General features: G+C 45.7%; 3 protein-coding genes across 9 annotated transcripts in view; 2 read left to right on the forward strand and 1 right to left on the reverse strand.

Annotated features, from left to right (window-relative positions):
- The window catches only part of napab (N-ethylmaleimide-sensitive factor attachment protein, alpha b), a 31,678-nt gene extending 30,440 nt beyond the window's left edge, over positions 1-1,238 (reverse strand). The window contains exon 1 of the mRNA XM_031863734.1: positions 1,016-1,238. Within this exon, the coding sequence (XP_031719594.1) occupies positions 1,016-1,113 (98 nt within the window). The 5' untranslated portion in view covers positions 1,114-1,238. The remainder of the gene's footprint in view (positions 1-1,015) is intronic.
- A 2,100-nt stretch (positions 1,239-3,338) lies between these two features.
- bicra (BRD4 interacting chromatin remodeling complex associated protein) lies at positions 3,339-16,598 on the forward strand. Of its 6 annotated transcripts, XM_031863647.1 has the most exons (15): positions 3,339-3,435; positions 5,377-5,422; positions 5,533-5,578; positions 6,132-6,197; positions 6,451-8,505; positions 8,702-8,890; positions 10,486-11,091; positions 11,588-11,774; positions 11,873-11,970; positions 12,100-12,234; positions 12,331-12,377; positions 12,471-12,619; positions 12,727-12,821; positions 12,905-13,025; positions 13,123-16,598. In XM_031863647.1, exons 2-15 carry the CDS (start codon positions 5,382-5,384, stop codon positions 14,919-14,921), a joined length of 5,634 nt encoding a protein of 1,877 aa, XP_031719507.1. In that variant the 5' UTR covers positions 3,339-3,435; positions 5,377-5,381; the 3' UTR covers positions 14,922-16,598. The 6 variants fall into 6 exon arrangements, with proteins under 6 accessions (XP_031719507.1, XP_031719504.1, XP_031719506.1 ...); XM_031863644.1 differs by having other exon boundaries at positions 3,342-5,422; XM_031863646.1 differs by having other exon boundaries at positions 3,342-5,422; positions 12,923-13,025.
- Positions 16,599-16,677: 79 nt separating this feature from the next.
- Positions 16,678-22,841, forward strand: ehd2b (EH-domain containing 2b). 2 transcript variants are annotated; one of them, XM_031863731.1, is made up of 7 exons: positions 16,678-17,111; positions 18,206-18,651; positions 18,767-18,943; positions 19,986-20,101; positions 21,429-21,841; positions 21,933-22,097; positions 22,215-22,841. In XM_031863731.1, the coding sequence occupies exons 2-7, from the start codon at positions 18,431-18,433 to the stop codon at positions 22,761-22,763; spliced, it is 1,641 nt and encodes a 546-aa protein (XP_031719591.1). In that variant the 5' UTR covers positions 16,678-17,111; positions 18,206-18,430; the 3' UTR covers positions 22,764-22,841. The 2 variants fall into 2 exon arrangements, with proteins under 2 accessions (XP_031719591.1, XP_031719592.1); XM_031863732.1 differs by having other exon boundaries at positions 16,679-17,111; positions 19,986-20,083.
- Positions 22,842-22,847: the final 6 nt, after the last annotated feature.

Raw genomic sequence — 22,847 nt, forward strand, 5'->3', positions numbered from 1 at the left:
AGACCAAAAGATCCTCAAAAGCTAGACATCATGCTGCGATCCAAAGAAATTCAGGAACAAATGAGAAACAAAGTAATTGAGATCTATCAGTCTGGAAAAGGTTACAAAGCCATTTCTAAAGCTTTGGGACTCCAGCGAACCACAGTGAGAGCCATTATCCACAAATGGCGAAAACATGGAACAGTGGTGAACCTTCCCAGGAGTGGCCGGCCGACCAAAATTATACTAGAAAGATATATACTATATCTATCTATCTGTCTGTCTGTCTATCTTTCTAGTGTATGCTGTTCATTTAATTATTTCCTAGACTTCTAGCACTTCTTTTTACTTCTAGCAACACCTGTATCCTCTGGGGATCAATAAAGGCTTCTCTTATCTAACTGGGCTTGAATGTAAGTTTCTAAGTTAAACAGAAACCTGCTTTAACAACTTTAACTGGACAGGTATATCCAATCTCAGCAACGTCTTTGGGTGAAGGCTCACTATTTGTACTTAATCTGTTGCAACTCACAAATCCGGTCCACTCTGCTATTGTAAACAAATGTGATGCACATGTGGTTTGCGTCAACAGACTGAGTGGCCGTGCAAGAGTTCCCCAGTAGATGGCGCTAGAGCCGCAACACTACAATTAATACTAATGTGTCTTTAAGTTACACTGATCATTTAGATTAAAGTACAAACTCATTAGTACCTGGTATAGTAAAGACACTGCAGCACGTGGCATTGTGTATCTGAGCCTCGTTCACTGCTATTTCAGACAGTTTAGTGTTCAGCAGTGATCTGAGCGAAGATATAGCTACATGGAGCTAAACTGTAGCATTGACAACACTTGCATAATATTGACCACAACAACCGAACGTCATAAAACGTTGTAAAACACCCCAGTGTTGCAGTGGTTTTACTTTAATTGTCCTGCCTTCAGATCTGACCTCAAGTGGTCAGCTAACCATCTTCCGCTTAGTTGGCCTTTAGCTTTGACAGAAGTAGCTAAAGAGTAGCTAACTGACTCACTCACCCAAACATCGCTCCGAAAAACGATGATGATGATTTCATTTTCTTGTCAGCCTCGGCCACTAAAGCCATTGCTTCCTTTTCTTTCCCGCTATTGTCCATTTTTCGTGTCACTGCTCTGATGTTGAGGGAAGACCGAGAAAATGCGAAAGTCAACAAACTTGCTAATCGGTGCTAACAGGAGCGAATTTGGTTTGTCTTGTCACGTCACGTCACGTCACCCCTGGCACGTGACACGGGGGCTGCTGCTGCGTTCAGGTGCTCTTCGTAAGCTCCTACTTCTATCCTCCCAAACAACAATAACACGGTGTAGAAAATGTACTCAAAGTCATGCATTCAATATTGTACTTATTTAAAAGAACAAGTATTAGCATTAATATATACTCGTGCAAAAAATAAATCAAAGCACTCCTTGTGCAGAATGTGCAAGTTCATTAAAGTGTTTAATACATTATCGTATAAAGATGCACACAATGGAAATACTCAGGGACAAGTACCTCAACATTGTGCTTAATACGGTACTTGAGTAAATGTTTTGTTACAGAACGGAAATGCAAAATAATGATGCTGGCCATATGTAGGTGACTAATTTACTTCATAAGTGTAATGCATAAAGCAATATAGAAATGGGAATGAACCACAAACATATTCCCTCTTGTGAACATAAGACCAGTCCTCATACATCCATTCATCTGCTACCCGTTTACCCTTTGAAAGGTTGCAAGGTGCTGGGTCCAATCCCGGGTGAGGTCGCCTGTTATTCACAGGGCTGACACCCACAACGTTGTTATTGTGAATAATATTGTAATATTTTTTTAGTTGTCATATTAAACTCATGTAATGGTTATTTTCTCTCAGTAAATTGTGTAAAGACAGTAGAAGTTCTTTATTTCCTCGCAGGATCCTTAGACTTGGGTAAATGTTTCAGAGTCCAGCCCCTGTTTAATAATTGTGGAGATCTTATAGCAGTTGTTAAACAAAAATGAGAATTAAATTTAGCCTATTCTTCAGCTGAGCAGATCTGCAAAACTGCAAAGCACCTACTTGATGTTTAACGATATTTTGTCACATTGATTAATAATTGTGTTTGTTATGATCCTTTTTAATGACAATATTTTTATTTCACAGTGTTGTGGAATATGTTTGTTTTGCTACTCTATGCTGATCTATTTCATTTTAAGGCTCATCTGATTATTTAAAGTCTTGGCGCAACATCTGCAACATTTAGGACCAAACATTGGCATTCACATTTTAACCTACTGCATAATCTTCTTGTTGACTACTTTGAGTCAGATGGCCAAATATTTCCTGCTCTGAAAGTGAATAAAAATCATGACTGTGGCTATTATGTAAGCCTTTAACCAGATGATTTAGTAATACACAGCTGCCCTCGGGTTTAGAGGTCCCTTCCTGCCTGAAAAGGAGACTTTTCAAAAACATATGATTCTCCCAAATGCTGATCAGCAAAGCTTTCCCCAAACATGACAGTATCGCTACCATATTTGATTCTTGGTATAAGAGGTTGGAGAAGCATCAATTAATTTTAGTCCAACTGTCTGAAAAAGCTTTTTGTATTGATTTATCTGGTCAGTTTCTGTTCTTCCAGATTCCAGTTTAAGCTTTGGATCAGGATGTTTCACTTATAGCTCTGCCAGGCAAAATGTAGTCGGTTAGTTCTTGGATGATTAAAAGTATAATAATTAGCCTGACAGCCATTATGAGGAAAAGTCCCCAAATTTCCAATGTTCCAAACTAATTGGACAGTGTGTCCACAAAGACTGTGCAAGCCTTCAGTATCTGAAAGTGAGGATACGTGCAAGTTATATTTGCTATTGATTAGGGAAACAAATAAGGCCTTATTGGTCATCAACCTTCCAAGCATTCAGAATGTTTTTATCATTGATGATTAGGTTTTCCACATGATATCCACTTGTGTGATTACATTGCACAAACGTAAAAGTATTGGAATTTGTTTTAAATCGCAGATTCCATCGGCAGTAAAATGCAAAATGCTCAGTAATATGAATCCAGAAACGTCATATATTAAAACAGTGACAGGGAAAATTTGAATGAGCGCCTTTACTTGTGGGAACGTTACTTAAACTTAAGTAGCCTAACTTGCTGATATATTTACAAAACCTTACTTTTACATACTTAAATTAAGGTTTTGAATGCAAGACTTTTACCAGTAGTTGAGTATTTGTTGATTAGGCATTAGTACTTTACTTTTACTTAAGTATTACTGAAGTACAAGGTCTTCTGAATACGTCTTCAGACCATAGCTTCAGCTCCAGACGAGGCACAACAACTTTCATTCAGGCAAAGCGGAAGTCTCCTGTTTCCTGCCTGTAGTTGGGTCCTGTACAGCAGCCCGTGCGAGGCTGTCCTGGAGACCCCGCGTTGCCTGCACCGCTATCGTCTCGGGTGAGTTTGTTACAAATGTTGAGATTTCTCTATTTATCCACATAACTGTTAAAAAGCTGCATTTTTCACGCGCTGCAGCGAAGCCGCAAACTGCACAGCTATAGCAACCGAAACGCCACATTGCTGCATGGCCCAGCTCACATAGTCATTTTCCACCGAATTCCCAAGCATACCCCCCTTCATCCAAGAGTATTCCAACATTTACTCATATTTTGCTTGCAAGGAGAGATAGATAGCTCGCTACGCAATTGCCGTTACACTTCTAAGCAAACAGTACTGTCATGTTGAGGTTGAATCGAGGTGCTGCTGTGCAATATGAGTGTTACATTTGTGTCACTCTGTGGTTTGTTTTGAATGTCAAAGGCTCAAGCTAGCTGTGCGTCTGAATATTGTTGATAGCTGGGTTGGCTTAGCAGGCTAGCTAGCTAGGCTAACGAAATTCAATCCAGATGCATCAAAATGCTGGAAATTGACGTAAAACGGGGTTTTGAAATTCAACGTTTTATTAAATTAGAGTCTTAAGCCACTTGTGTTGCTGTTTGATATTGTGTAATACAAAGAATCGGCAAAATATGCATGCAAAAGCTCTCCGAAAACAGCAGCTAGCATGTAGCAAGCCGCTTGCAGTCTCCATTCATATCCTGCGCACTGGCTGCTCAGACCAAGTAATGGCTACGGTACTGTGCCTTTTTAGAGCGGCAACTGGGGATGCGTTCCCCTCACAACCGTGGGCATATGTGTGTTAGGAAACATCGTTGACTTGTTGTTTTGGTGTCCAAATCTGGAAAGATTAAGAGCCCGCACTCTTTAATCTTTCCAGGTTGTGTGAAAACCGCGCGTTTTCAGTTTGTTGTCTTTTTGCCGTCCGCTGTTTCTCAGTGAGTAGCAAACAAAACTGCTGCTTGAGCTCATAATAGGTTTGTGTGGACGGATTTGTTATTGAGTGTGTGTGTGTGAAAAAATGACATGATACAACTGATGATGACGATGGGGTTATGTGTTAAAATGTAAACTAATTTCTTTATTTAAGTGTAGTTGCCCCCAAGCTGCAGAGACGTCTGACAGCTCTACTGATGTCATGTTTTGAGTCATTACTCGTAATTTGAATGTGACAAAACAGGCCTTGCGAGATAAACTATTCACATTTGGCATTGATTTTTGTAATCACAAAAAATATATACATATAAAAAAATTTTTTATTGCAAGGGAGATTGTTGTGCAGTAGTTGTAGTTGAAAGTGGGAAAGAGTGCAAAATAAACGATAAAGAAAATCAAGAATGTAAACATGTAGATTAGTCAAAAGAACTACAGGTTTCTATATTTAGTCTTTGGGGGAATTTGTAAGAACGATGAGTAAATAGAGTAATTAATTCCTACCGATACAAAGCCGAAGCTGGTTTAAGGTCTCACGTTGCATTTAACCAACATGTACCCCTATACTACCTTATATATTATAAGAGGAATTAAGAAGCTTAAATAAAAGTTATTTGAAATTATATTTAGTCGTCTTGTTGTAATTCTAGTGTAGTCTGTGTAGTACAGCATCAACATAGCAACATACATGTGTGATAATGATATTCTGCAGAACTTTGCTGAAATAATCCAATAAATGCCATTTTAATGTTTTTACTCTGAAATGATTGTTGATAATAAACAACCACATGACATTGCTCCTTCTCACACTGAGGAGCATTTGAAGAAGTTCAACACAATACATCAGCACTCATGTCCCACTAAACAACTAAAGCACCAAATATGGAGCTAGAATATCAAACACAATATGGGGAAGTTATAATAACAATATAAAAGAAATGTAACTGAACTTATGGTTGGACATATTATTAATTAGGGGTAAGGGTCATTTTTGTGTTTTTTTTTTAAATTTTTGTTCTTGATAATGAAACCAATCAATGGACTTAAAACCTGTTTCGTCTTTAACAGTTGTCATGGATGATGAAGATGGCAGGTGCCTTCTAGATGTAATTTGGTAAGTCATTGCTGACACGGTGCAAGAGCAGTTTTCTATTCAACAAAGGGTTTAGTCTTCTCTTTCATCTCGTTTTGTACTGTTGTGAATCACATTGTTTTCTCCTGCAGTGACCCAGAAGCTCTCAATGACTTTCTTCATGGATCTGAGACCCATGTGAGTATGAGAGAGAAAAAAGTAAACGTAGACACGTATGTTACGCGTGTCAATTCTTGTTACAGAAAATTGGTTTTGTCATTGATGGGATGAGGAGTCTTAGGTGTGCGCATTTCATGTTGGGGCTTGCATGACTTCGTACTTATGTCACTTTCGGATTACACGTACATGCACCCTGAAACTCACGTCCCGCACTACCTTCATTTATTCTTTTTTTTTTTTATGGCTTCCTCTGCTCAACGGTTGTCTTTGCTTTTTAATTGCACTATTTATGCTTTCAGCCTGCCTTCCCTTTTTAATTAGGCTAATTCACAAAATGAGAAATGCTAATACTAACGCTTCCCAACTCTGTGTTATTCCTATCATTTTGTCCCTCTGTCGCTTATCCTTTTGCTGGTTCTTAACTTTCTGGGTTCTCTGGTCTGTTTTTCTGTCCTTTCCTTGTCCTCCTCTGTTTGATGGTCTGTGTGTTTCTCTGTCCTGGTGGCTTTTGCTTGCTGGTTTGGGTGCCTTTGGTTTCTGTCTGTCCTATCCTGGGTGGGTGTGTCTGTAGTTGGACACTGACGACCTATTGGATGGTTCGAGTGACCCCTCAAGCTCGTTCTTCTCTACTACTGGGGTGAGTAAAATCCCCCAATCCTTCTCCTTCTGTTTTCTATCCATCTATGTAGCATGCATCTCCAAATACCCTCCCTTTCCACTAACATACCTCCACTCTTTGATTTGCCACAATATTACAAGAGGTTTTAGTTTTTTGTGGGGTTTTTCGCGTCTGTATTTCTGTGGTAACTCTGTCGCGCTTCTCACCATCACATCGAGACATCATTTACATCCATCACCTTGTTTCACTTCTTTCCTGCTTTCATTTTAAGGGCCATGTTCCAGAGGTCCAACCTGCAGTCCAGCTGTCGGCCAATGAGCCGGCAGGCCTACCCAGAGTCAGTGTTGACCTGGACTTCCTGGAGGATGATGACATCTTGGGAGGATCCCCGGGTGGTGATGGTGGGAGCAATGGGATTGGGACAAATCACGAGCCATGTGACATCCTGCAGCAGAGTTTGGCTGAAGCCAACATCACAGAGCAGAGCTTACAGGAGGCAGAGGCTGAGCTGGACCTGGGCTCCTTTGGAATTCCAGGCCTTACGCAGGTGGTACAGACGCTGCCTGATGTCAGCCTCTCTGGTGCTGGAGGCACTGCGGTTGGTGTAGGCATTGGTGTTGGGGGAGCAGCAGCAATTTTCCCTGGGTCAGCCCCGAGCGCCACGGCTACTCTTCCCAATGCCACAGCTGACATGTTGGGGTCCGTGCTTGCTCAGCAGGGCCTTCAACTCCAACCCCAGGTCATGAACAAGGCCATTAGTGTTCAGCCATTTATGCAGCCTATGGGCCTGGGAAATGTGACGCTTCAACCCATTTCAAGTCTCCAAGCTCTTCCTAATGGGAGTCAGTCTGGACATCTGGGTATCGGACAGATTCAGGTTGTGGGTCAGCCTACAGTCATGACTATCAATCAGTCTGGGCAGCCAATCCTGGCTAAAGCCATGGGTGGTTACCAGTTACACCAGTCTGGGCCAGAGGTGTCAGGTGCTGGTTCTCAGGTGGGGCTTGGAGGCTCAGGGGGTGGACTTCTGATCCAAGGTAACAAAGCCACTTTGGGATCTCCAGCTTTAAATGGACCGTCTGTTTGTGTCAGCAGCACAAACAGCAGCAGTGGCGGTACAATGACTTCTGCTGGGCTTCTTGGCTTTGGCAGCACCACTTTAAGTTCAGGAATTGGACCCCAGATGCAAACTCAAGGCCAAATCATGCAGAACGTGATCATCCAGCGCACACCAACACCCATTCAGCCTAAACCCCCTCAGGGGGGAGCCATCCAACCGAAACTCTTCAAACAGCAGCAGCAGCACCCACAGACAGCACCCCAACCCTTGCAAAACGATGCCCACAAGGCTCTAGGGCTGCAACAAATTCCAGTTTCTGCTGCTCAGAATGTAGCCTTCCTGACAGGAAAGCCGGGCTCAAACGTTGTCCTGAGTACTCAAGCCACAACACAAGGCACACAGTTTCAGCAAACGCTATTCAAGCAACAAGCATCACAACCATCTGGCAAGCCCCTCAGTGTACACTTGTTAAATCAACAAGGCAGCATCGTTATTCCCTCTCAGACAGTTCTGCAAGGTCAGAATCACCAGTTCCTCCTGCCACAGCTACAAGCAGGTGGGCAGATCCTGACCCAGCACCCTGGGGGGCACATCATAACTAGTCAGGGACCTGGTGGACAGCTCATCGCAAACCAGATCAACTTGGGTCAGATGTTGACTTCACAGGGCCACCCTGGGGCTGCCCACATCCTATCTGGATCCATTCAGCTCCAACCTGGCCAGATGGGCACACCCACCCTCTTTCAGATGCCTGTCTCATTGGCTCAGAGTCAAAGCCAGACACAGACCCACACTGTCTCGGGTCATGCCCAGACAGTCATACAGGGCATGCCGATCCAGAACTCCCTGACCATGCTTAGTCAGGTGGAGGGGCTGAGCCCTGCAGTCAGCCTTCAGCCAGCCCTGCACCCCCAACTAGGTGGTGTCCCCAGCAGCAGCAGCAGCACAGGAGCAGCAACCATGGCTCAAGGCCAGCCCGGAGAGTGTGTTACTGTGCTGGGTAGCTCCACAGACCAGGCTGCTCATCCCACTCAGCAGCAGGCAACGCAATCCTCTATCCTCGCCATGCAACCCGGTTCCTCTGTGTCCACTGTTACCACAGTCCCCTCTTCTTCTCCGTCCATGTCTGTGTCCACCTCTTCCTCTGTCACAGCAGTGGGGCTGGTCCCCCATCAGGCTCAGCACAGTCCAGGGAGGTTACTGTTCACCAACCAGGGCTCCAGTATGATCCTGAGCCAGGAGTCTCTGCAGATGTTCTTGCAACAGGTCAGTGTTCCACTCTTTGCATGTTTGCTTTAATTGTGTACTGTACAGTTAACATTGTCTTAAAAATGAATAACATGCACGGAGTGTTATCTTGCTCTGACCTCTTTGGTGTACTATTTTACTCCCCATTCCCTCCAATCCCCTTCTTCCTTCCCTCCCTCGTCCTGAAATGGTAAATGTAATGTACTCCTATCAGGAGCAGCACCACCAATCAGAGAACGAGTCAACCCCCTCTGTGGGCGTACCAGCGTCTGTAATCGTCAGCAGCAACAGCGTCACTGCTCCGGCCCCCGCTGTCCATGACAGCCAATTAACTGACTCATGGGTGGGTCAGAGACACAGCCCTTCCCCTGGCCCCTCCCACATGACAGCTGTGGTAAAGCAGGTAGAATTGCCCCTTTATGTTAAGCCCCACCCACTTGTTGCAGCTGCTGCCGCCACAGTGTTAGGGTATATCTTATCTTTCCCCATCACTGCTCTGTTCTTCTCTTCTGCATTAGTCATTGCTTCCATCGCTCTTCCTAAGCTCAATAATTACTCGCTTGCAGCCTCTGTGTTTTTCTAACATCGCTTTGTTACATGTAAAGGCATGATCATTCCAGTTGTCCACATGTACTGTGTGTCAGCCATTGGGCCATTTCAATATTTAGCTGTATGCACGGCTATAGAATGTAGGACTGGCAATCAAGTGCCAGCACTTTTTTTTTTTTTTTTTTTTTTTTTTTTTAATTGATGAAATTGTTGAACTAATTTGGTATGTTTTTCATCCATTGTACTCTATGTATTTGGTAACAGACTACAAAAACCATGCTCATGCTTTTAATAAAAGAGACACCAAGGTGCCAAGTGGCCCTCTTCACAGCTGACGTTTTGACTCGTCATTGCAGGGCAAAGACAGGTGTAGTGTATAACATTGATTGTGGCCCTGTTTCATTTAGGTGCACCAGCGCCCAGGTATGGTTCATGCTGGCTCACTGGAATGACAATGGGCCCATAATTAATTGTATTAATAACACCTGTGTTTACCCTGCTGTGAAAAGGGCCGATTGCAACTTGTTCACCTCTTCACTGACACTCTGCTCAATCAGAATCACTCAACTCACCTCCATGTGCTGCATCACTGACCAATGACCGATCAATCCATCCACACCTCTGTCAACCCTGCCCTTGTTGTTTCCACTGTCTCGTGCTTACAGTGCCACTGCCCCGTGTAGCCCCTAGTCTGACCAGCAATGACCCCCAAATGATAATTCATGCTCCCCTGACCCCAGTCCCCGAAGTCTTCAGACCACCTTCTACTTCTCCATCACAGGCCCGCAGAGTTTGACCTATTGCTTTTGTCAACTGTTTTTCTGTTTGGCTCGCCAAATGATCATTGCTCCCTTTTATGTGTGATCCTCCTCAAACACTAGAAAAACAATCAGTGGGCTCCTACTACTTCTACTTCAGCAACTACTAGATTTTAAAGTCTAACCCTTTGCTTTTGTATTGTTTCGTGTCGTTTTACCCACGTTTGTGTAGTTTTGTATCGGGGTTGGGCGATAATTCATATTTTCATATACATTGATTTTCAGTGGAATTATAATATTGATCATTGTCATTTTACTGTTGTGCAAAGTAACCATTTCAAGCAAAGTATGATTAAACTCCAGCAAAGTAATGTATTGTTTGTTTTACATTAGTAAAGTTTTTAATGCAATGCATAACAGTGGAACACTGTCGTTACATTAAAACATTTTACACATAATGCATATCATAATATATATTTAAATCTGAATTAAGATTCTCATATCGCCCAGCCCTATTTCTAGTGTCAAATCTTGAACCATGAACTAGAATCCTGTTTACTACACTGTTTGCATGCAGAACAGTGTGTGATTTTGTGCTTGATTTTTTTTTCTCCTCCGTTATGTATTTTAACATTGTTTGCATTCTTGGATCAGTTCAGCGTATCGGTAATTTGTGATTCCACTTCTTCAGGTACCCTCCAGTGGACACCAGACGTCCCTGAAGATCCAGGGCATGTCGCCGGTGTTGTCCGCTCACGGCACAGCGCTCCCGGTGGCAGACAGCCCCCAGCCTGCCCAGTCTCCTCTCACCCTGAGCCAGCAGATCCAGTCACCGCACCATCAACAGCAGTCGCGTCCTCCCTCCCAGCCTCAGCCACAGTCTCTAACTCCCTCCCGCTCATGCACGCCCTCGAATCACCCTCAGCTCTTTATTGTACATAACCAAATGGCGGAGTCCCCCCAACCTGCTCAACAAGGCCAGCCGCAGCAGACACACATTCAAGTTCAGCTTCAGCCTCAGCCACGACCGGCCTCACAGCCTGCCCCTTATCAACAAGATATGCCTCCCATGTCACAGTCACCCAAGCCTCCTCCTACACCACCTGCACAGCACCAGTTTAGTGCTGCTCCTGTCAGCGCTTCTGCCACTGCTGTAGTTAAAGCCCAGGTTCCCATCCAGGTCCTGACAGCAGAGCAGCAACACCACCTGCAATTAATAGGAGCGCAAATTCAGACCCTGTCAGCCATCACCCAGCCCTCGCCTCAGCAGAAACAGCTGCTGGAGAAGCTACACCAGGTACAGACCCAGTTCACCACACACTTCTTAGAAATGAAACATTGTCATGGCATTTACATGCAATGAGGGGTCTTGTGTATTTTTACCTCACATGCTACTTCTTCACCCTCCTGTAGTGAACGTGTGCTGTAAAAATTCAGAACAACATTAACCGTGTAGTGTTTTTTTTATCTGATTCAGCTCATACTGTTGAAGATTGTAATGCATGCAAAGCATATTTTCCTCCATTCAAACGAGTTCAATATATTGAAACGAGGGCAATAACATCCCATAAGTTACTACTTACAGTAGGTAAGTATACCTGGTATGTTTCTGCGCTCCTTCACACTGTTGTAGAAAGAAAAACTAAATAACGAAAAAAAAGGCATCACTTCCAACCAGTACAAACCAGTAGTCGGAGTAGGCTTTGGGAAACCAAACTGGTGCATCTAGGATTTCTTTGTGTACGAAAAAAAATCTTTCACAACGTAAGAAAACTGTCCTGATGTGTTTTCAGGTTCAGCAGAACATCCTGCTGCAGGCCAAGCAGTCTGCTCAGCCTCAGGTCAGCAGTCAGTTCAGCTCCCAGCAAGACATGCCTGTTGAGAAAGTGGTGCTTACATCATCAACCAACACCGGCACACCTGCTCAGCTTCTCTCAGTGCTGCAGCCGACGCCGCTGCTCGTCCAAAGTCCTGCTACAGGTCAGACACGATTTGCCACAGACGACGCAACACGGCAGGGCCCTAAACACACCGAAGTAGGATTCCACTTTGTAATACTTTGTTTCCTCTTGTTTTAGCATCAAGTGACTTACAGGTATTCTCAGGAGCCCAAGGGCCAGCTGGAGCAATGGTGAATCAGACTGTCACTCCTGCTAGCCTTACCCAGCCTGTACAGGTACAACGCACACCTCAAAGCCAGTTCCTCTCTAAGACATGCAAGATGGTCATTGTGTGTAGCTGTAAAAATGTGTACTTTCGTGTATTTTTGTCAGTTTACGATCTTGCTTCTGATTTTCCCCCACAGGTTCAGCCAAAGCCAGGGGTGATCAGCTCAGTGGGAGGGATAACTCTGGGGAATAGTGGGATGCAGATACAGGTGATAGGCGCTAGTCTTACTCAAATGCCTGCTCCACAGCCCCCAGCTCCAGTACAAACTCAGGTAAAGGAGTGCCACCGCATGCTAGTGAGGTCCTGAACAAACTGCCTCTAAGCTCGAAGGCGTAACCTCTGTTTTTAATGTTTGTTCACATCACAGACAACAACGATGATGCCTTTCAGTGCAGAGCCCAGCAAAGAGGCCAGGTATGTGCTGCACTCATTTTCATGGCTCATTTCAACTGTCTCATAATAGCATTTTTGTAAATAATATTTCTGTATCCACACGCATCACTGCAGGATGCTAGAACAGCTGAGGAAACAGCAGGGTTCAGTGCTTCACCCGAACTACAGTGCTCCTTTCTACTCTGTTGAGGACACACTGCACAGACTGCTGCCTTACCATCTCTACCAGGGAACTGCCAACTCTTCTGAAGACTATCAAAGAGGTGCACACAGGGGACACTCCATAGCCCGCAGTGCAGCCAATATACATTTTAGTACCGTTTTTATTTCTTCCAATTTCGCGATATTCATTCTTGGTTCTCCTGCACAGTGGATGATGAATTTGAGACTGTTTCCTGCCAACTGCTGAAAAGGACCCAGGCCATGCTGGATAAGTATCGCCACCTGCTCTTTGCAGAGTCAAAAGTAAGTTTATAAACCGACATTCTCACCATGTGCCTTTTTTATGTCGTCTTTCTCCTGAATTGATATTGAACTGATGTTTTTCGGTGTTTAAACCTGAGCAGAGACTTGGCCCCTCGGCAGAGATGGTGATGATAGACCGGATGTTCATTCAGGAGGAAAAGATTGCGTTGAGTCAGGACAGGATTTTGGCCAAGGAGAGACCAGGTACCCTACCACTGTTTGTGGCCATCAATGGCTTTGTGGTTGTCTTGATCTAAATTAGGTGTATGCTGATAATATAATTCTGTTTATTTAATTGCAGAGGAGTTTGTGGCAAACGCTCGCATGTTGGAGAGTGTAGTTTCATCCCAACATAAATCCTCGTCTGCTGAGTCCACATCGTTGAGTGGAGGTGTACCTGCTGCTGTCCCTGCTCCACCACCTGCAGCTCCTGCCCCAGCCCCTCTCCCAAACATTGCCCCAAATCCCCCTCCTGCACCCACCCCATCTCCAGTTCCTGTTCCAGTTCCTGCCCCAGCTCCAGCACCTCCTTCCGCCAACCCTTTCCCCTCTACCAAACTAGTAATAAAGCAGGGTGGGGGTGGAGCCTCTGTGTCCTGGTCCAGCAGCTGTCCTCCAGCTGCAGCGAGCAGGCTGTCCGTACCCACCAGCCAGAGCTCCTCCTTCAGTCGCGCTCCAGCAGCATCGTCTTCTTTCTCCTCTTCGTCCTTCAACTCTCCGGCGGCCGACGATGACGACGCTCTCCCACAAAGAACCAGCAAACCGCCGATGAAGACCTACGAGGCTCGAAGGAGAATTGGCTTGAAGCTGAAGATCAAGCAGGATCAAACGGGGTTCAGTAAGGTGGTCCACAACACTGCCTTAGACCCAGTGCACACACCACAACCTCAGCAGAGCAGCAAGTCCACATCCCAGCCCCAGACTCAGCCCCAGTTTGAAGCTGCTGTACCGCAGCCAAAGTCCACACCTCTATCAACCCCTCCTGCTACAGTCATCAGAACTCAGTCCCCTGTGTGCACTGCTTCTTCTGCCTCATCGGTCACCACAACAACCACTCAGTGTAACCCACCACTGAGAGGTAATGTTCCCCCCACTGCAGCCCCATCTTCCTCTACCTCTTCCTCTCACACGTGGTCATTGTCCACCTCCTCCTCCTCCTCCTCCTCCTCCACTCAAATGAATGGGACATTGGATCACGACAACGTGGGTCGGGTCAAACACAATTCTGCCTCCACTGCCACTCCCTCACAGACAACATGCCGTCTCCCCCTTCGAAAAACCTACCGGGAAAACATAAGTCCCCGCGTGAGACCTGGTGTCCCAGGGGGAGGAGACGAAAGTTTGTCCTACCCCAGACCCACACCGTCACCCCCCAGGCACGAGGCCTCCCCCTCTCCCCCCTCAGAGCGGACAGTTATAGCCAGCGTGAAGGTGGAGAAACGAGGCAGGGAGGCCTCACACACTCACGCAGAGTCAAGCCCCGAAACGGGCCGATTAGGGAGTGCAATGCAGGGGCTGGACGAAATGGACGAGGTGTTTAATCGTGGTATCAAAACGGCACAACACCATCATCTCCCACAGCTCCTAGACAGGGAGGGGGCAAAGGAGAGAGGAGAGGAGCGCACAGACCCAGAAACGGATGTAAGTAAATACAAGAGGGCGAGTGGGAAAAACAGACATAGGGCAGGTGGGAAATTCCGAATGGACCAGCATGCCCCTGGGCCTCCCTCTCCGGAGTCCTCCTTCACACGAGACTCTTTGCTTCCTGCAAAACGCTGCAAGTCGGACTCTCCCGACATGGATAACGCCAGCTTCTCCAGCGGCAGCCCTCCGGATGACTCTCTGAACGAACACCTGCAGTGTGCCATCGACAGCATCCTGAACCTGCAGCAGGAGCCCTCTGCCCGTGGGCACCACGTCAAAGGGAGCAACAGCAGGTCCCACCAAAGCCAGCGCCCAGGGGGCTCGGCAGCCTCATCCCACAGACCCTCAGTACCACCCTCCTCCTCGGCTTCCTCGTCCTCCTCCTTGGCCCAGCACCCTCAGGTCGGGGGCCGTGGCCACAATGGCAGCCTGGTTCCCCAGACTCAAAGCAGATAACAGCCCCTCAGCCCCAGGCCAGACTGACAAAGGGGGGAACTAAGAGACAGATATGGAGGCAGGGGACGGGGGGCTTTGTGAAAACAGTATCACTGTACTACTCTGCCAAGCTGTGTTGGCTTTGCTTGTCTATTTGAATTGTCCAGACATATCTTTGTCATTTACAGCTTGAGGTAGACCTGTGGTGGAATAAGTGAGAGTGTGGTCAAAGGTAAAACTGTCTTTGTGAATTGCAGACGTTAAGATGTCTGGCGTTTTGTACGTGTTCCCTCAGCCAAGCTCAAGTTATAAGGGAGGGATTTCTTTCTTCCTTTTCCGCTATTGATCTTTTCTTCTCATTTGGTATTCATACATTCCTTTCCTGTGGCCTGAGTCTCTTAACCACGTTGGTTCTTTTGCTGGTTTACACTCAATGTCTCAATGAGCATCAGGCCGCTCATTTAAACAGTTAAGTTGCCAACAACTTGTTTTTCATACAGAGGAGAATACAACCAGGTTTATACAGCAAAACGTCATAATACCTATTGTGTCTTCCCTTACCAATCAAATTTCATTCTCTTATCACAAAGATAAAGCTGCCATGCAAACAGCTCATGCTAAATTGACACGCACCACCTCTTTATCTAGAATACTTGTCCGTAGTTACACTGCTCAGACGGCAACTACTCTTTGTCTGCAAAAAATCAGTTGGCCTCAGCCTCCCTTGAGTCTGCATTTTGCATCGCATGCATTTGAAGCTGTTGACATGTTGAGGACATCCTTTTGAAGAATGCTGAGGTTGTTTTCCTTTTGACTTTTCTTGGGTACTCTAGTTCTGTACTGTCAAGATGTAAATGAAATCTGGTTCTTTTCTGCATCTAATGTGATATGATTTTCCAGGTTTTTGTTTTTCGACCACACCCACACAAACACACTCACACACACACACCTGCTCTCCTGTTGCCTGCGATGCCAGGTTAGGAGTTTATGCATTTCAGTCAGCAGGGGCCAGGCCAGTTTGAACTGTTACTGTTGTTCTCTATCAGTTCCTTTCATCTTTCGGCTACGGTATCTGCCTCCCATCTGTTTCCTTTCTTGTGTCTTTTTTTTAAGCCTGGTGGACAATTCAAACACAAACACAGCACAAGCATTGAAATGGAAAAAAAGGAACAATAATAATGTACAAAAAGACAGTAAGAGAATTTGAAGTATAGTATTACAGATTAATTTTGTATTGTATTTATTGTGTATAATGACACTTTTTAAAAAGAAATGTACATTTAGTAAAACTGTAAATTAAACCGTGCTTCTTTTATGAAACATTGCAGGGTCCTTTAGTCATTTGTCCAGCTTCAGGGCGCATTCTTTTGGATGACTGATGATTGAGGAAAACCGAGTGGTGCTGGTGGTGCTGGGGTGTGTTTTCTATCAGACAGCCAGCAGGCGGTGTATGGAAATGGAAAAGTAGAGCTGGTTTGTGTGCTTCATCGCCTGGAGGATTCACAGAGTTTGGGAGGAGCAAGAGAGTTTAGACTGATGAGGGGAAAACTGTAACATCTGTACACGCATGACATTTTACAGTAGGTTAAGAAGAAAAAAAGCAAGCTGTTGAAAAACATGGAGGACTTAGAGGCTACAGTTGGAAGGGTGCGGCACGAGAATGTTTATCATTCAAAATATGCATAAGGACACTGACGTTCAACTCCACCCAAATTATTCATTCACAACCCCCCCCCCCCCTCCTCCAGGTCCACGCCCTCTGACCACAGCTCTGCTCATCCCTGCCCTGAGCAGAGTGTTAGTGCTGCCCACAGTGTTGCCAGGCATCCCTGGAAGAGGAGGTGCATTCAAACTTGGAGAGGCGAGCAAGGGGGGAGAAAAACTGGCCTGCGTGTGGTGTGCCTTTGTGTCTTACTGTTTGCCTTGTGCTCTTTCAGCAAGCCGAGAAAGGAAGCCCGCCAGACCTGGAGCTCATCTGAAATGCATTAAACCCTGGAGAAGAACGATCCTCTGTAATCTGGCTGCGTAGACGCTCCACGGAGGGTTCCTATTCGCTGTCCAACGTACACCCATACATGTAGCAGCAGCTCCTCCAAGAGTGTTTGTGTCTCCAGTCAAAATATTTTCCAGAGGGCAAGACTGCAGAGAGAGAGAGAGAGGGGGAGCAATCAAGGCGCTTGAAGAAATCCGTGCTTTCTCCATAAAAACTTGGTAAATACTCCTTTTCAAACTTTAAACATGGCTTATAGTGATCAGCATGTATTTTCACTTTTATTCAAATACATCCAGATTGTGAAACGGTAGTGGAAACTGCGACTCGCTGGTTTTTGAGTGTGAATATCACAACTAAGCTGTAGAATTCATGAAATCGCAAACGTTCTAACAGCTTTTTCCTTTGCTTCATTTGGATGTTAAAGTATGACTCCCCTGATACCGGCTGCTCCTGCATGTCACAATTCTTGTTTTCAGTCCAAGACTGTTGCAATTGTGGTGTGCAAACCCACAAGGCATTTTCCACCATCCTTAAACTTTCGAAATTGATCTCATGGAAACCCTGTAAAGCAACTTTTACTCGTACGGCTCGGCTGGCACAGTACTTTTTATGTGTAATGGCGGGCAAATCCCATTTAATGTCTCTCCTGTAGATCTCCAGGCTTCGCCATTTTAACTAAAAGTCTTTCCACTCTGGTCTTGTGACATGTCAGGACTGTGTTGCCTATTCTCCTCTGGGAATTCTTTTCTTCTAAATTTCCGTTTAAATGGGATTTGCAAGAGAGAAACTCTCCACAGATGAGTTAACATCTGCTGACGTGTGTCTTAGCCTTGTTTCTTTGTGTCAGTCTGCTTCTAGTCATGAGTTGTGCCTTCAATTCCTAATCCAGTGATTGTGTTTTATGTAGACTACGGTTCAATTTGGTTTGCACGTATAGACTACCCACTGAGTTTTTGTCCATGGCACGTATTTCATGTTCCAGCAAGAGGAACTGCCCGAGATAAAAGGAATGTCTTACTCATTTCACTGTATTAAAATGAGCGGTGCCTGTGCAAATCCTCACGCAGGGTTGGGTTTGCAAGTTTTCCAGCGTGAACACCAACTTTTTCCAGTCCTGCACTGACAATGCTTGGACAGACTCCTGGTGGGCTGTGGCTTACTCCAGATTCCACATCCTTACACTAGGATGTGGCAGACTTTGATCACCAGGTGCAAGAACACAAAGATACTTTTTTTTTGCCATCTGGATCATCTCTTCCTTTCTCTTTTTTGGATTAACCTCTACTTGTCTCCTATTCTGTCCACATTACAGGGGCTAAGAGTGACCAGACTGTTCCAGAGATCCAGACTTCAAACGTAAACGTCAGCCCTGTCGTCCCTCTCGGTGTGCGCAGAGGAGGTGTCAGGGGAAAGTGAGCAGCGTTCACATAAATACAGGAAACACCTGAAGTTTTTCCAAGGAAATACATCTCCAAACAGACACACTCTGACATAGATCTTTGTAAGAAGCTCCCTGTTGTCTCGTTAGTCAATCAACATGTCACGCTGGGGGAGAAAGAATGTGAAGAAGACGCCAGAGGTGATCCGCACTGTGACAGAAGGGCTCAAGTCCTTGTATCGTAAGAAGCTGCTGCCTCTGGAGGAGTACTATGGTTTCCATGACTTCCACTCTCTCAGTATGGAGGATGCAGACTTTGATAATAAGCCTATGGTGCTGGTGGTGGGACAGTACTCTACTGGAAAGACAACGTTCATCAAGTAAGACATTACAGCTCTGCATCAAACACGTATTCACTGGTCAAATGTGTGATTGCTAAGTTTATTTAGGAACCAGTACTGAAATAATCACAAGCTTTATGTGTGTGTGAGACAGGTATCTACTGGAGCAGGATATTCCTGGGAGCAGAGTGGGACCTGAACCCACCACTGACTGCTTCACTGCCATCATGCATGGGGAGGTGGAGGGAGTCATCCCCGGGAACGCCCTCATCGTAGACCCCAACAAGCCTTTCCGCAAACTCAACCCTTTTGGAAACACGTTTCTCAACAGGTGAGAGCGGGGATTTTATTCAGTGTGTTGTGTAATGATTCCTGACTAAGGGAGCCCGGATAGATATCAGCATGAAAAATGGACAAACTATGTGAGAGAACGCAAGAAGGGGAAACGGGGAAGGAGAGATAACGGAATGTTTCTTAGCTCTTTGGAATTTCAAGTCCTTGTGCCAAATTTCAGAGCGGGGAGGCACTTGCCTTATTCATGGAAAAATGGAGAAAGGGAGCGATATCACCAGAGAGGGTGATGAAAGCTAATGTACTCAGACAGGAACTGCAATGTACACAAGTTCAAAGATGAGGTCAGAGGGCTCCACGGCCCCTCGGTGCAAAGACAAATAGATGAAGTCACAGACTACGTGAGGCCCAGAGAACCCTGGAAGAGAAAGCTCAACACTGAAGTTCTTTCCTCTACTCTGCTTGCTGTCTGCTGCCAGATTTCTGTGTATGTTTTTACACCGATGCAAACCAAGAAAGAGGTCACATTCTTTACAATAAAGTGCTGTTAGCTGTTAGAAATGTGGACACGCAGACTGGAAGTGAACACACAGTCGCGCTATCGATGGGGCTCTAACGTGAAATTTCTGATGCCAGTTTTTTCCGGAGTCCCTCTCTCCCTGTACAGGGTGTGTTTGCGCACGTATTTGCGTCCCTCCATTTGCTTTGACTTCCTGTTCGAGGACCGTTGGGCTCGTTAAGCTCATGAGCCGCAGGAAGTGGAGTTGTTGTTCTAAGCCACACATCGTTAGCGGGCCTTATTGTTTGATTCTGGCAGAAGTGGTCATTTTCCTTCAGGAAGCCCACAGCAATGAGAGGCCTGCTTGAACACAATGGCCTGCGGTGGGAGGGGGTGGGGGTGTGGGGAGGGGGCAGCTTCCAATCTGCTCCTCGGATCACATTGGCTTCGTTGATAAGCGTTAACCATTTTCCACATGATTTAGATTCCTTCCTCCTGCTCTGATTTCAAACAAAACTGACCTCTCTGAACTTGGTCTTATCGCTGTGTATGTGACTTGGCTCCTGTCTGATGAAAATACCAGGTTCCAGTGCGCCCAGATGCCCAACCAGGTCCTGGAGAGCATCACCCTAATTGACACCCCGGGGATCCTGTCCGGTGCTAAGCAGAGAGTGTGCCGAGGTGAGGGAAAGAACAAAGGTGAGGAGAGGGAATGGGGGAGGCCTGCAGAGACGCACATCTGTGACCATCGGCTCACAAACTCATGACCTCGGCACGCCTGGCTAACCCATGGGACCAGTTCCCTCTGTCACCATAACACTTGGCAGCGGGGCAAGAAAACATCTCAGCAGTACCCTGAGCAGCCGAGAAACCCTAATCAGGAACAGAGATGGTACAGACAAAGATTCTGTCAGCACATCTGGAGGAATGTACTGTTGAGAAATAACTATCATCATCATCTCACAGTAGTTTTTTTACTTTTCTGTTCATCCATGCTTTAAGTAACCCATTATCACTCCAGTCAATCTGCATGAGCAACTAATACTTTTAAAGGGTCAGTGTATCCGAATTGTGAAAAGCGTATCTCCTCACTTACCACTGGTGGCATCTTGCGGATGGTTTTGTTTTTTATCTGGTGAGGTTTTGAAATATCTCAGAGATTTCTGCCTCCAACCAAAATACAACGGAGGTGAATCGAATGTTGTTTGTGGTACAAAACCAAAGAAAAAAGAAGTCCCAGTTTCTCCGGATAATCCAAACTATTTATTTAGTAAGACGTAGTTCCAGTGCAAACTGCTCACGGGGAAGTTTCCGGGTTATCCAGAGTACCTGGGACATTGTTTTTGGAAAGATGATGATGTTCCACAGTGTAGAAATACTCTGTTACAAGTCAAATCTTTGCATTCAAAATGTCACTGAAGCAAATGTACACAAGCATCAAAATACAAGTATTAACTATGCGGAATTGCCCATTTCAGAATAATATACTTCTATCATTGATAGATGAATACATATCATGTTGTATATAATATTGCAGCTGATAAATGAGGGGCTAATCGTAATTTCTTTATATACTGCTGTGTAGCCTAATCTTTAACAATATACCATATTTATTTGTTCATACTATTTTGTGTTAATAGTCTGAATCTTTAAAGTAACTAGCAAATATAATTATCAAATAAATGGAGTAAGAAAAGTACAATATTTCCCTCAGAATTGTATATAGTGAAACATAAAATAGAAATACTCAAGTAAAGTACAAGTACCTAAAATTGCATTGGAGTACAGTGCTTGAGTAAATGTAGTTAGTTATGTCCCATCACTGGACATCTTCCATGTTAAAAGTCAAAGAATCGTGATGACAACGTGGTGCCTGAGCGTACAGCTGGGTCGGGCAGATAAGAGGTGTGAAGGCTCTGTCTGTGTCGACCTTCTCCCCTCCCCCCTCTCCTTTTCTCTCTGTGAAGTGCATACTGCTTAGGTTTCTGAATATCTTCGTTATTCAACCCTGTTCTATCCAAAACAGGCTATGACTTCCCAGCTGTGCTGCGCTGGTTTGCGGAGCGCGTGGACCGCATCATCCTGCTCTTCGATGCCCATAAACTGGAGATATCGGACGAGTTCGCCGAGGCTATCGGTGCCCTGAAGGGCAACGAGGACAAGCTGCGCGTGGTGCTCAACAAGGCGGACATGGTGAGCACCCAGCAGCTGATGAGAGTCTACGGTGCACTCATGTGGTCCCTGGGGAAGGTGTTTGGCACTCCGGAGGTTCTGCGCGTCTACATTGGCTCCTTCTGGTCCGAGCCACTGATGGTTACAGACAACCGGAAGCTGTTTGAGCTGGAGGAGGAAGATCTGTTCGCTGACATCCAAAACCTTCCTCGCAATGCAGCTCTGCGCAAGCTCAATGACCTGGTCAAGAGGGCACGTCTTGTTAGGGTGGGTCATTATTGGCATGTCAACATGTGCTCACTAAATGCTTATTGAAAGGTTAGTTGTGTTATGTGTGCTGTGCTTTTCTTGATCCCAGGTCCATGCCCACATCATCAGCTACCTGAAGCAGGAAATGCCTTCTGTCTTCCGGAAGGACAATAAAAAGAAGAATCTGATCTACCAGCTGCCAGTGATTTTCTCTAAGATCCAGCTGCAGCACAACATTTCGGCTGGCGACTTCCCAGATTGTGCTAAAATGCAGGTGAGTCTGGTTTTTTGCAATTATGCAGACTTCTCTTTGACTTCTAACAGTTTCGTTATATTTAAATAAAACTTGACGTGTACCGGCTAACACATTTCAATCTCTCCCTTTTTGAAGGAGCAACTGATGGTTCATGATTTCACTAAGTTCAAAAGCTTGAAGCCTAACCTGATGGCGGCCTTGGATGAGTTGCTCGCTGCCGACATCTCCAAACTGATGCCCCTCCTGCGGCAGGAGGAGCTGGAGGCAGGCGAGCAACTAGGTGTGCAGGGTGGAGCCTTCATTGGGAACCGTGCTGGACCATTCGGAGAGGGCGACCCCTTTTCGCAGGAGAACGGAGAGGGATGTGAGGAGGAGGAGGACTGGGTGGTGACCAAAGACAAGCCCAAATACGATGAAATCTTCTACAACCTCGCTCCCAATGAGGGCAAGCTGAGCGGCAACAAGGCTAAGGACTGGATGGAGAGCTCCCGCCTGCCCAACTCGGTGCTGGGTCGCATCTGGAAGCTGTCGGATGTGGACCACGACGGCATGCTGGATGATGAAGAATTTGCCCTGGCCGGCCACCTGATTGAGGTCAAGCTGGAGGGCCATGGTCTGCCCCCTGAGCTTCCCACGCATCTGATCCCACCCTCCAAACGCAGGCAGAAGGGCTCTGATGCATAGACACGTCACATAGTCCCTGGAGCTGAGAGAGACTCTTCTCTATTGGCTGTGCTACTGTTGGTATTTGCTCTCTCTCTCTCTCCC

This window comes from Anarrhichthys ocellatus, unplaced genomic scaffold, assembly GCF_004355925.1.
Source record: "Anarrhichthys ocellatus isolate YVR2014 unplaced genomic scaffold, GSC_Weel_1.0 scaffold29, whole genome shotgun sequence".
In the NCBI taxonomy this organism is placed as follows: Eukaryota; Metazoa; Chordata; class Actinopteri; order Perciformes; family Anarhichadidae; genus Anarrhichthys; species Anarrhichthys ocellatus.

Coding starts and splice junctions, on each gene's coding strand:
- bicra (XM_031863644.1), top strand. CDS start 5,346: ATGGACTTAAAACCTGTTTCGTCTTTAACAGTTGTCATGGATGATGAA. Junction 5,579..6,131: donor TTCATGGATCTGAGACCCAT/GTGAGTATGAGA, acceptor GTGTGTCTGTAG/TTGGACACTGACGACCTATT. Junction 11,775..11,872: donor CGTCCAAAGTCCTGCTACAG/GTCAGACACGAT, acceptor CTCTTGTTTTAG/CATCAAGTGACTTACAGGTA.
- ehd2b (XM_031863731.1), top strand. CDS start 18,431: ATGTCACGCTGGGGGAGAAAGAATGTGAAGAAGACGCCAGAGGTGATC. Junction 20,102..21,428: donor AGGTGAGGGAAAGAACAAAG/GTGAGGAGAGGG, acceptor TATCCAAAACAG/GCTATGACTTCCCAGCTGTG. Junction 22,098..22,214: donor CAGATTGTGCTAAAATGCAG/GTGAGTCTGGTT, acceptor CCCTTTTTGAAG/GAGCAACTGATGGTTCATGA.